General features: G+C 38.1%; 1 protein-coding gene across 1 annotated transcript in view; it reads left to right on the forward strand.

The window, feature by feature from the left end:
- slc22a5 (solute carrier family 22 member 5) overlaps positions 1-10,995 on the forward strand; it is a 19,639-nt gene extending 8,644 nt beyond the window's left edge. The window contains exons 2-11 of the mRNA XM_074609948.1: positions 1,511-1,928; positions 2,013-2,116; positions 4,855-5,009; positions 5,175-5,346; positions 5,496-5,622; positions 6,169-6,257; positions 6,772-6,986; positions 9,702-9,884; positions 10,004-10,139; positions 10,589-10,995. Coding sequence (XP_074466049.1) covers positions 1,539-1,928; positions 2,013-2,116; positions 4,855-5,009; positions 5,175-5,346; positions 5,496-5,622; positions 6,169-6,257; positions 6,772-6,986; positions 9,702-9,884; positions 10,004-10,139; positions 10,589-10,688 — 1,671 coding nt within the window. The 5' untranslated portion in view covers positions 1,511-1,538 and the 3' untranslated portion in view covers positions 10,689-10,995. The remainder of the gene's footprint in view (positions 1-1,510; positions 1,929-2,012; positions 2,117-4,854; positions 5,010-5,174; positions 5,347-5,495; positions 5,623-6,168; positions 6,258-6,771; positions 6,987-9,701; positions 9,885-10,003; positions 10,140-10,588) is intronic.
- The last annotated feature ends 258 nt before the right edge of the window (positions 10,996-11,253 follow it).

Raw genomic sequence — 11,253 nt, forward strand, 5'->3', positions numbered from 1 at the left:
CATCATTATATCTTGGACAAATATTCTTCCTGCAATTAATTAGTGTAAAAGTCAGATAGATATCTCCCCCTGAAGACCTGAGGTCTTACAGCTCCCCTGTATTGGTTAGCATTTGCCTCGCTAGACGCAAGACATTTGCTTTTTTTTGTGCCTGGAGAAATACAGTCTGGATTTGGTTCAGAGGTAAACTGCTGTTGGATTGTCACGAGACAATCGTGACGTATCATAACTTGGTTAGAATTAATCATTTAAGCTTATTATCCACTTATGAGAAACCTGGTTTGGATACTGTTGTGCTCAGTTAACTGTTCTATTTTACACTATACCAAAAGGTGGTGGTGGTGGTGGTGGTGGTGGTGGTGGTGGTGGTTGTGTGAGCTAATGCTGACGCATGTTGTTGCTTTAGACTGGACGCTGTGATGTGATGGAGCCGGTGCTTTGCTTCTGTTAATAAATTCGTAATACTGATTTCTACATATTAACAGATACTGTGACTAATTAACTAAGCATGTGAGCATGTTCAGCATAGTATGCTTTTGTGTGAGCAGATAGTTTCCTCTGTGGACTATTGATGAGTCGTTTCCGAAAGCCATTCGGTGTCCTCACTAATGAAAGACCGTGAGACGTAACCCCGTCATGCATTAATGTCCTGATCAACTATCGTGTGCGTAAACAAAACATCACAGCCTAGCAAATGGAGAGAAAACATTTGCATCCTATAGCTCAGTTTAAACACTCCTGATTGTCTTCCTAAAAAGGTAATGCAAGTACTGATTAATTGGCCTGAGGAGGAACACCTACAGTTACACAGTACACCTAAATATACAGATAAACAGTAAATACACATGTTAATATCAGTATACAAGCAAGCAATTATGCAACAGACTAAAATGTGTTACTGTAAAACTAAGGGGTATTTTTTTGTTTTTTAGCAGTTTATTCTAGTTCAATGAACATATTAATTATCCAATTCAAAGCCAGGTTTGTTACAATTTCTGCTGAACTTTTACCCAAAGGCATGCTTGCCCCTTCAGTGCGGCTTAAAAATAGTCCAATAGGAGTCCTAATGCTACTTAGCAACATTTAGAGTACATGCACGTGCAGTTCTTTGGGGGTATTTAAAAGTGTGGAATGCTGTTTAGAGAAAATACCTCTTTGAGCAGAGTGGTGCAGGGGCTGGGGGGGGATAGATTGGCCACTGTGAGTCTTTTGATCATTTTGGTTTCAGTAAATCAAATCAGTGAGTGAGAGGAATCTCATTCATGAATCTGAGATAAATACTAGTATCCCTAGAGCCGGCCGTCTTAAGGCACTCTTGGATGAGAAGTTATCTCCTTGAAAGAAGGTTTAATACTCTCTCAAGACTGGAAAGAGAAGTTTTTCAACCCCCATCCCACTGAGGGGACCAGCTCACTCCCCAGAGAGCTCAAACCCAACACTGGTACTAAGCTCAAGACTTTAAGAGTGATACAACGGGCTCATACTCTGAAGATTTTTTTCCTCCCTTAAGAGCAGGGAGGTATTTTTTTTTGTAAAGAATGGGAGACTATGATGAAGACACTGCATTCCTCGGACAGACTGGTCCTTATTTCTGGACCACATTCTTCCTCCTGAACACAGTTTTTGTCTCAACTGGATTCAACGGACTTTACATGGTGTTTATCGGGGCATCCCCGAAACATCACTGTCTCATTCCAGACGTCAACTTGACCGAGGAGTGGACAAATGCCATCATTCCTTTTACGATAGTGGGTGGCGAGGAGGTGCAGAGCCAGTGTAGCAGATACCGGCTAGATGTGGTGAGAAATCTCTCAGCTGAGGGATATCTCCCTGGAAGAGATGTCAACCTCACTAACCTGGAGCAGGAGGGATGTTTAGATGGATGGAACTACAGCAAAGACATCTACCAGTCCAACATAGTAACTGAGGTCAGTATGAATGTGCAAGTGTGTGTTTTCAGTTTGCCCTTTTTGTGTGTTTGAAATATGTATGTAATGCACGTATTTTCACAGTGGGACCTTGTTTGTGACGACCAGTGGAAAGTTCCCTTTGCATCCTCAACTCTCTATGTGGGATACCTCTTTGGGTCCCTAATCTCAGGCCATCTTTCTGACAGGTATTTCATCATAAATTATCAGTAAAATGCCTCTAAACGTATTCCTGTCACTGTCCAATATGAACCTTAAATGTCCTTTATGTGTAGTAAGACTGTTTTTGTCATTATAGGTGAGCTATTTTAGTTTTGTTTTTTTGTTTTGTCATCAAAATGTTGGTGAATGATTATAAAAGAGAAAAGTGTTGTGAGGATTTCACACTGTAGTGAATGTTACTGGAGACTTGATGAGCTATCATTAGAATGACAACAGCCCCATCTACTGTTGATCTCCTCCAATATGTTTTCACTGTGATAGAAGTCTCCTACTTTTAATTCATCACCAGTCTTACAGTGACGCTTTACTGAATGTCAAAACACCTTTGTCTTTATTAAATGGTCTGGGACGACAGAAAGACAGAAAGAAGGGATCTACAAAGTCTACTGAACTTCATCCTTTACAGGAAGAATTTGATATTATAAGACCACACAAACATGTACTTACTGGTACTGTAACTGCTCTTTGTTATGGTTGTTTAATTAAATTTAGAATTTAAATGCTCCTTAACACGTAGAGTACTTTATCTTACTTGTGGCAAAGGTTCTGCTCTCAATCAATCTTTATTTCTATAGCACCTTCACAGATGACCGACAAACCAAAACTAAGACAGAACAAGTGTGGACCATGAAAACTACAGAAAAGATAAAAACAATTCAGCAATTTAACAATTTCATAATTTGAGACCAATGCACACAAGACAATAAAATGATTAAAATGTAATAAAATATAATTAAAAGCTATTATAGCACTAATAGTAGTAGTAAAACAATGTGAAGTAAAAACTAGATTAATAAAATAACAATAAAATTGAATAAATTATACAAATTAAATATAATAAAACAAGTGATTAGTAAAATAACATTAAAATAGAATAAAATAAAATACAAATAAATTACAATAAAATAAGTGATTAATAGAATAACAATAAAATAGAATGAAATACAAATGAAATAAATGATTAGAAAAATAACAATGAAATAGATTAAAATTATACAAATTAAATACAATAAAATAAGTGATTAATAAAATAACAAAATAAAATAAATGTATACAAATTAAATAAAATAACATAAGTGATTAATAAAATAACAATAAAATAGAATAAAATTATACACATTAAATACAATAAAATAAGTGATTAATAAAATAACGATAAAATAGAATACAATTTTACATCTTAAATGGTCAACTATAAAATAAATGAATAAAATAATAACCATTCTTAATCAAAAGGCCTGGCTGAATAGGTAAGTTTTAAGTTTACATTTACATATTTCAACACTTCCAGCAGCTCTGACAGACATTAGTGTTCCTTTGATTGTAGAAAAGCATGTGGCTCAGGACACAGCAGTGTGTTTAACTATTTAGCTCTTTTGCAGCTGTGAAAACTGTCTGCCCAATGATTGAGAAAGAGGGGGTGAGGGCCTTTGAGGTTTTAGAGCTTTTTGAACATTGTGTCACACTGAGTGAATTTAAAGACACAAATAAACCTATTGAGTTGTATACCTGTATGTTGATAGCAGGTCAGGAGAAGATATTATTATATCCCCATTCAGGCAAATAAACATCAATCCTCATTATTGTTTAAAAGCTCATTTAAACTAGTCTCCCCTTACATTCCCTTTTTGAGGTCAAACAACAACCCGTGTCTGTAGTGTTTAGTTGTGGCCATCTGCAAGGACTTGCTTAAGAGAGAAGAATGGTGGAGAGGTCAAGGTCACACTGTCTTGTTACGGCACTACACAATGAAACAAGACAAGTAACTTGAGTGGCATGGACGTCATCACTGTTAGTGTTACACAAAACATTTAAAACAATCCAAATTACACAAAGCACCATTTGAAGTGCATGATAGAGAACAGTGAGAGTTATTGAAAAGACCTGCACTGGGTTTATGTTTAGCAAAAGGAGATTGTTTTTACTTACACCTTCATGTGATTCATGGACACTTTTCTGTTCGTGCAAAGTCCTTATTTAACTTATTTCATTATTTAACTGTCTTGGATTGCAGTGAGTCAAAGTCTCTGATCAAAAGCCATGTGGCGTGTTATTAGTGTTTTGTTTGGCTGTTGCATTGACCTTGTTGCAAAGAAGTTTCAATAAAAGCAAGTAATTTGCACGGAGTTTCCCGGTATTTGTACGGAGGTGCGCCAAAAATGAAATTTGTTTACATACAGCCAAGTTTTACAGGAAAAGTTATTGCTTTGGTCTTGTACTCTCCAACACACTGGTTTTGAAATGAAACAATGACTTTAAAAAGTGCTGATTCTCAACTTGAATTTGAGCATTTTCAAATCCAAAATACTTCATTAACAGTGCAGGAATTGTAGACCATTTTCATGTGCAGTATAGTCCCCCAGTTTTAAGAGACGAAAAGTAATTAACCAGGTTAATCTAAACTTAAAAAAAGTTAATAAATATAATATTTGACTGGTTGCAGTCTACTGGTCACAGACATCAGCTGACATCAGCGATCTTGTCTGCTGATGCTCTGCCTGGTTTATGCTGGTCTTCAGCAAGTGAAATAAACACTCAGCTAGATTGAGGTCAGTCAAGAACATCCCTCGATTTGGCACAACATAATTAAGGTTTTAGTATAAAAAGGAACAAAGCAATCACAGAGATGTCACTGTCGTCATAATTTCTACATTTACTTTGTCTGTGAATCACTTTGAATGACATACGATTGTTTTCCTTTCAGGTTTGGGAGGAAGAAGGTTGTTTTCATCTCTCTCGGGGCCCAGTGTCTCTCAGTCCTGCTTCAGTCCTTCTCGCATTCATGGAGGATGTTCTGCATCATGTTCCTCTTTGTTGGAGCCTCCCAGATATCCATCTATATTTCTGCATTTGTACTAGGTATGAATTGTAAAATACTCCTCATCCAATGCTCGTTTTTTTTTTAGGCAGAAATTATTGTCGCCTGCATGACTAGATACTTCAGCTTGGCTTTTACTATCTGCTGTTTTATCTCTTTTTAATCGCATGCTCACCACTAAACATTTACGATTTTATGTCGGACAGGAACGGAGCTTTTGAGTAAAACTATGCGAGTGTTCTTCACAACTCTCGGGGCCTTCCTTTTCTATTGCATTGGCTACATGACGCTACCCTGGATTGCATACGGCATCCGAGATTGGAGGACTCTGCTCGCCGTTCTGTCCACAACTGCTGTCGTCTACATCCCACTGTGGTGGTGCGTCACTCATAATTCTCATCGATAAAGTCATATTTTGTGCATTAATACAATGTGCCCATAGTCAGCATCCCTGATTTAACAGCAGATGTGATAATTAAACACATTATTTTGTTGGCATTCATAGTAAACCTGCATTGATTGTGCAGGTTCATTCCAGAGTCTCCCCGATGGCTGATCACTCAGGGAAGAGTGGAGGAGGCTGAGGCCATTGTGAGGGATGCTGCAAGGAAAAATAAGGTTGAAGCACCATCTGTCATCTTTAAAGAATCAGAGGTGAGGCTCACATATTGTCATTAATAACACCACTGTCATTAAATAGGCATTATCAGTCTTTATACCATACCATAGATGTGGTAGCATTAGGGGTCACTACATTATAAAAGTGAAAGGGAAACTTAAAGGCAACAGTCATTGTAAAACTAAATGAAATTTTACGTTTTGAACACAAACAAAAAGGCAAAGATAACACTAAGTTAAGGGAAAAACATTGTGTTTTGGCAAAATTTAGAAAATTCAAAATTTAGAAAAAAGATGTTAAATGCAACATTGTGTTTATTTAAACAATAATCTACAAAGATTTACATCTACATTTAAATTCATAGCTTTGCAGATCAGACATAGGAAATATAAATGTCCGGCCTCTTGGCTCTTCACTGTTTTTCAAATCTGGCCCTTTTAAAAAAAGTAATTGAGTAGGTCTGCCTTCAACCCATTCAAGTCAATTGAATCTGCTCATAACATGTTTGAGATATTGTGTGTGCAAGTCTGGAAAATGTAACCACATGAATTCTCTTGTTTGGTTGTTTGTTTGAGCTACAGGCATCATCTCCAAACAGGAAATACACCATGCTCGATATCCTAAAGTCCAAGAACATCAGATGCATCACACTGATGTGTCTCCTTTTGTGGTGAGTGGTTGTTTTTTTCCATCATTATTCTGTCTTTAAATAATAGTCATCATTCACATTAGATGTTGCTATACTTTTATATGCCTATGTGTCTTATGTATAAGAAAACCAAGGTGAGATGTCACCAAGAAACCAGTAGAAAAATGTACAATGAGAACCTGCATATCATAACATGACGGGGTAGAGCAGGTTTCCACCAATCGGTAGGTCGGTGGTTTGATCCCTGGCTGCTCCAGGTCACATGTCAATGTGTCCTTGAGCAAGACACTTAACCCCAAATTGCTCCCGAAGGCATAGCCATCGGTGTGTGAATGAGCATTTTAGATTAGATCCTGATGGGCAAAGTTGGCACCTTAGCAGCCTCTGTCATCAGTGTATGAATGTGTGTGTGAATGGGTGAATGCTGACATGTAGTGTAAAGCGCTTTGAGTGGTCAGAAGACTAGAAAAGCACTATATAAGTCCAAGTCCATGACATTTACTTGATAATACAAATAGCTTTTTTCTTTTTTTAGGATGGCAATAAACATTGGGTATTTTGGATTATCCCTGAACACCTCCAACCTGAGTGGCGACCCCTTCATGAACTGCTTTTTATCGGCTGCTTCTGAGGTCCCCGCTTATGTTGTTTCTACTTTGCTGCTAAGAAAATGTCCAAGGAGAGCACTTCTGTCATCGTTCCTCATCATTGGAGGAGGAGTTCTTCTTCTAATCCAGATCATCCCCGATAGTAAGACCCTTTTTTTACCTTTAGTAATATTACAGTGTTCTCACACACACACACACACACACACACACACACACATACACACACACACACACACACACACACACACATGCAGTTTCTTATCACACAGTGATACAAGTTTTTACTGCAGCTAAAACTTTTATGGCCAGACAACATCACAGCCATGGGTGATGAGCATTCTCAAATAAATGTCAGCCTGACTTTTAAGATAAGATAAGATACAACTTTATGTTTCCCAGAAAACTGCAGCAGTTGCAGTACAAAGTAGGAAATAGTGCAAATATTTAAATTACAAAAGCTTAATTTAATGGTAAGAAAACATTTGGTTTCAGCCACGTTTCACATAAACCAATCATATCCAGGCCATGTTGAAGAATCAAATCAGCAATCTGATATTTAGAAAACCAAATTTGAGGGTTGTTTTAGGACTGCAGCTTTCATTAATAGAGCTGGCAGCAGATGAGGTAGTGATTTTAACAAGATGCCTTGTGTCATTAGTTTTGGGGATTAGTGGCCTGCGTACGCGACGGCGTGGTGACACAACTAAGATTGGTGTCGGAGTAAGGGGCTTTGCTGAAATGGGAATATTTTTGCAGACTGTAATCAAACTATCAGTGCTTGTTGAGGACACAGAATGCATAGAGTGACGGGTAGGCCTGAGAAGTCTGGGCGTGATCCTAACTGGAATACTGTATGAGCCCAGGGAGGTACAGACGGCAGACCAGTGATTCTGGGTAACATGGATAAGGATGGGAATAGCAGTGCTCTGATCATTCCACAGGGGGGAGGTAGTGGTAGAGATAACACAAGCTGTGTGTGAAGTACCATGCCGATAGGGGGATCTAGAGGGAGGGGAGGGGGAAGTACAGTCAGATGGTCTCACTGCAGGTCATAATGTAGAGGTATATGCCTTACAGGAGTGCAGCTTTTGGTGATTTTGAATTAGATTTTTTTCTGATAAACTGAAAGATTAACTGTTCCTTTATGGGTTGAGAAAATTCTCCTTCTCCTTAAAGGCAGGGTTGACGATGTTATCCAGTAAACAATATTTGTTATAGTGGTTGAAATGGTCTTTACACCCCGACAGCGATCCATTACTTATGAGCTCTGAAAAAGGACCGCCATCTGTAGCCGCTGTAATCCTGTAAAAACGCTGGAAAATGCATCGTCACAAAGCTGAAAATAGCTTTGTGGCAATAGATTTTCTGAGTTCATAAAAAGTTGACTGTTTAGAGATATGTGGTATCATATGGTGATCTTATAGAATATGATGCATAGCTGTAGATTAAACTGGCCAACAGTATATAAAGTAATTCAAACTATAGCTTTTCACACGGTGCCTGGAGAGAGAACAAGAAGTAGACTTTATACTGCATAAGAGGGTGCTGGCTGTGCAAACGTGCCAGCTAAATAGTCCTGTTGCGTCAGGCCAAATACTCATAAATTCGATTGCAGGCGGTTTTATGACACACGTTAATTATTGTCCAAGCACTTTCACAGAGGAGTGAAATCGTGATGTATATATAAGTAGCATCCCCTTTCCAAGTATGAGGGATGAAACATCTGTAAAAAAAGTTACTGTGTTACTAATGTTTCTTTCTCATGGCAGCCAGGGAAAGTTCTTTTACTCTTCTCACGTTTTTCCAAGAAAACGTGGCAATGATTGAATATATAACATCAGTGATTCTCAGGTGGTACATGTGAAGCTATACAAACCCAGTGCCATGTGAGATTTGCTCACGTGTTACTTGCTTGCTTTATGAGCAATAAAGGAGTGTGATATGTATGCTCCTGTGTGTTCTATAACAGTTATTTGTCTTTGTCAAGATGATAAAGAAGCCATACTCTAGATTATCTCATCCTCTGATCAATTAATTTGTCAGAAATGGGTTTAAGAAGGTTCATAAAAAGAAACAGTGCAGTCCTTTTCTTCCCAGCTCCTCTTTTGTTAAAGTACCAAAGATTAGGTAACAGAAAAGAAGACATTATTGAGGCTCACATACATAAAAGACTTTTCGCCGGGAAGAAGAATCTCTGCAACACATTCTCACTCCCAACTCGTCAAATGCCACCGCTTGGTCAGTGCTCCTCGGCATCGGAGACCGACGCATTGGGTACCCCTCTTGCGTTAGTTTTGGACTGACCTGGGACGGCGTGTCAATATACGCTACATGCATAGTGTCCTTTCAAAATAACAAAATAACTAACCGCTCTCACAGGAATTTAGGTCCAGGCAACACACCCACTTAGGTAGGGTTAGGAAACGGTCGTGGTTGACGTTAACTTCACTAACTAGCAACTCATGGAAGTCACGAAACTGATGATGCCGATGAGTCACGTGACAAATAAGTCAACTTTACTTTTAGTTTCACACAGGACACAAACAGCGGTCTCCTGGTTGAAAGTCTTTTGTATATTTGACACATCCAACCACCCCTCCCACCTGCCCTGAACGGACTCTCACGCTATTAATACTACGTCACTTGCTCCGATGAATAACGCCACGGGTGGGTTTAAATTGGATTTAAATTCAGTACAACTTTATTAATCCATGAAGGCAATTTAATTTTGGGGCAAGTAAAACAGACAGGAAACACACGTATGCACAGCACAAATTTGGGTAATTAATTCATTAATTCATTCATTTAATTCATAACTGACTCCAAACATCTTCTCTTTCTCTTTTCTCCTCCTCAGCTCTTCAGTATGTTGCTCTGGCACTGGAAATGACTGGAAAGTTTGGCTTCACCATGGCCTTCAGCATCGTCTACATCTACACCGCTGAGATTTACCCCACTGTACTCAGGAATGTTGGCATGGGAATGTGCTCCTCTGCTGCACGCATCGGCAGCATCACAGCTCCTTATGTCATCTATTTAGGTGGGTAGATGTGGACTCAATCTGCATCAGTGACGTAGAAATATAATGTATGTTTATCAATATTAAAGAACAGGTTTGTGATTTTCTAATGTCAAATTTTGCTCTTTTGTTATTTACAGGTACTTATAATAAGGTTCTTCCTTACATCCTCATGGGAAGTCTCACAATTGCCTCCTCTGTGGTGAACTTCTTCCTTCCGGAGACCCTCAATAGAGATCTTCCAGAAAGAGTGGAGCAGATGCAAGAATGTCAGGGGTAGGTGCATTTCACTTAGGTCACTGTAGTTTACGTATTTTCCAGGAAACCATTGCAAAATTGTTTTACAACAAACTTGATTAGAAAAGACCTGGGCTAACTCAGTCACATAAGGAATAGCCTAGAAGTTAAAGTGGTTTTAGTACTCGTCCTAGAAAGAGCTTTACAGGAAAAAAACACAAGGATTCATAAAATGGTAAAGATTGGTTGACTTACTGATATAATGATGCATATCTTCTTCTGTTTTGCTTGCTCCGTAGTATGGCTATCTTCAAACTTCAAATTAAAAAAGAAACATATGCCTAGTTTTAACCATTCAAAATAAAAACTTACAGCACAATAAAGAAAGGAAGTAGTAGAGTAGAAAATATAAATATGTCCACTTCCATTTATTCATCTGTGGTGTTGCTCATCTGCTTTTTTTGCCATGGTGTTTCTTTTGATTACAGGTTGTGCAATGGACCCAAAAAGAGGAAATATGTAGACGATGAAGGAAGGAGGAACCTACACATACAACGTGAGACCAAACCTGATATGCAGACTCCGTAGTTTTTCTCAATGGCTTTGCTTCAAAGAAAAAAAAAAAAAATTCTCTTACTTGAAAGTAATAATCTGAAAATAAAATCCAAAACATGCACAGTGGGATCCAAACGTCCACTGACAAGAACTGTTGGGTTTTTTTTAATCATTTTTTAAAACTCTTTATTTTTGTACTCAGTTGATGTTTACTAATACAAGAGCATTTTTTTTATCTTTAAATGTTTGTATGAAATTGAAATACATGTTTAATTGGTCTAAAACTTTTGTCACACAATACAAATAATTAAAATATGAACATATGAACCCTCCCAACACACAGAGTTGTTTTTGTCTTTGAACAAAAAAATAATCCTGATTCTAATAATAATCCTGAATTAATGTTTCTCAATGTGTTATCGTTGTTGCTCCGAGTGAAAAGAGGTTAATGCCTATTTCTCACATAAAATGTTTTCCGAAACATTTTGTAGTGTACTGTTTAGCTGTAAAATGCCTCCTCATGCTGATGAATCCCTGTGAGCATGGAGAGCAGCGAGCACAGAGTCAGTCAGCTGAGTCCATGAATGGCCAGTTACTA

This window comes from Sebastes fasciatus, chromosome 16, assembly GCF_043250625.1.
Source record: "Sebastes fasciatus isolate fSebFas1 chromosome 16, fSebFas1.pri, whole genome shotgun sequence".
Taxonomy (NCBI): domain Eukaryota; kingdom Metazoa; phylum Chordata; class Actinopteri; order Perciformes; family Sebastidae; genus Sebastes; species Sebastes fasciatus.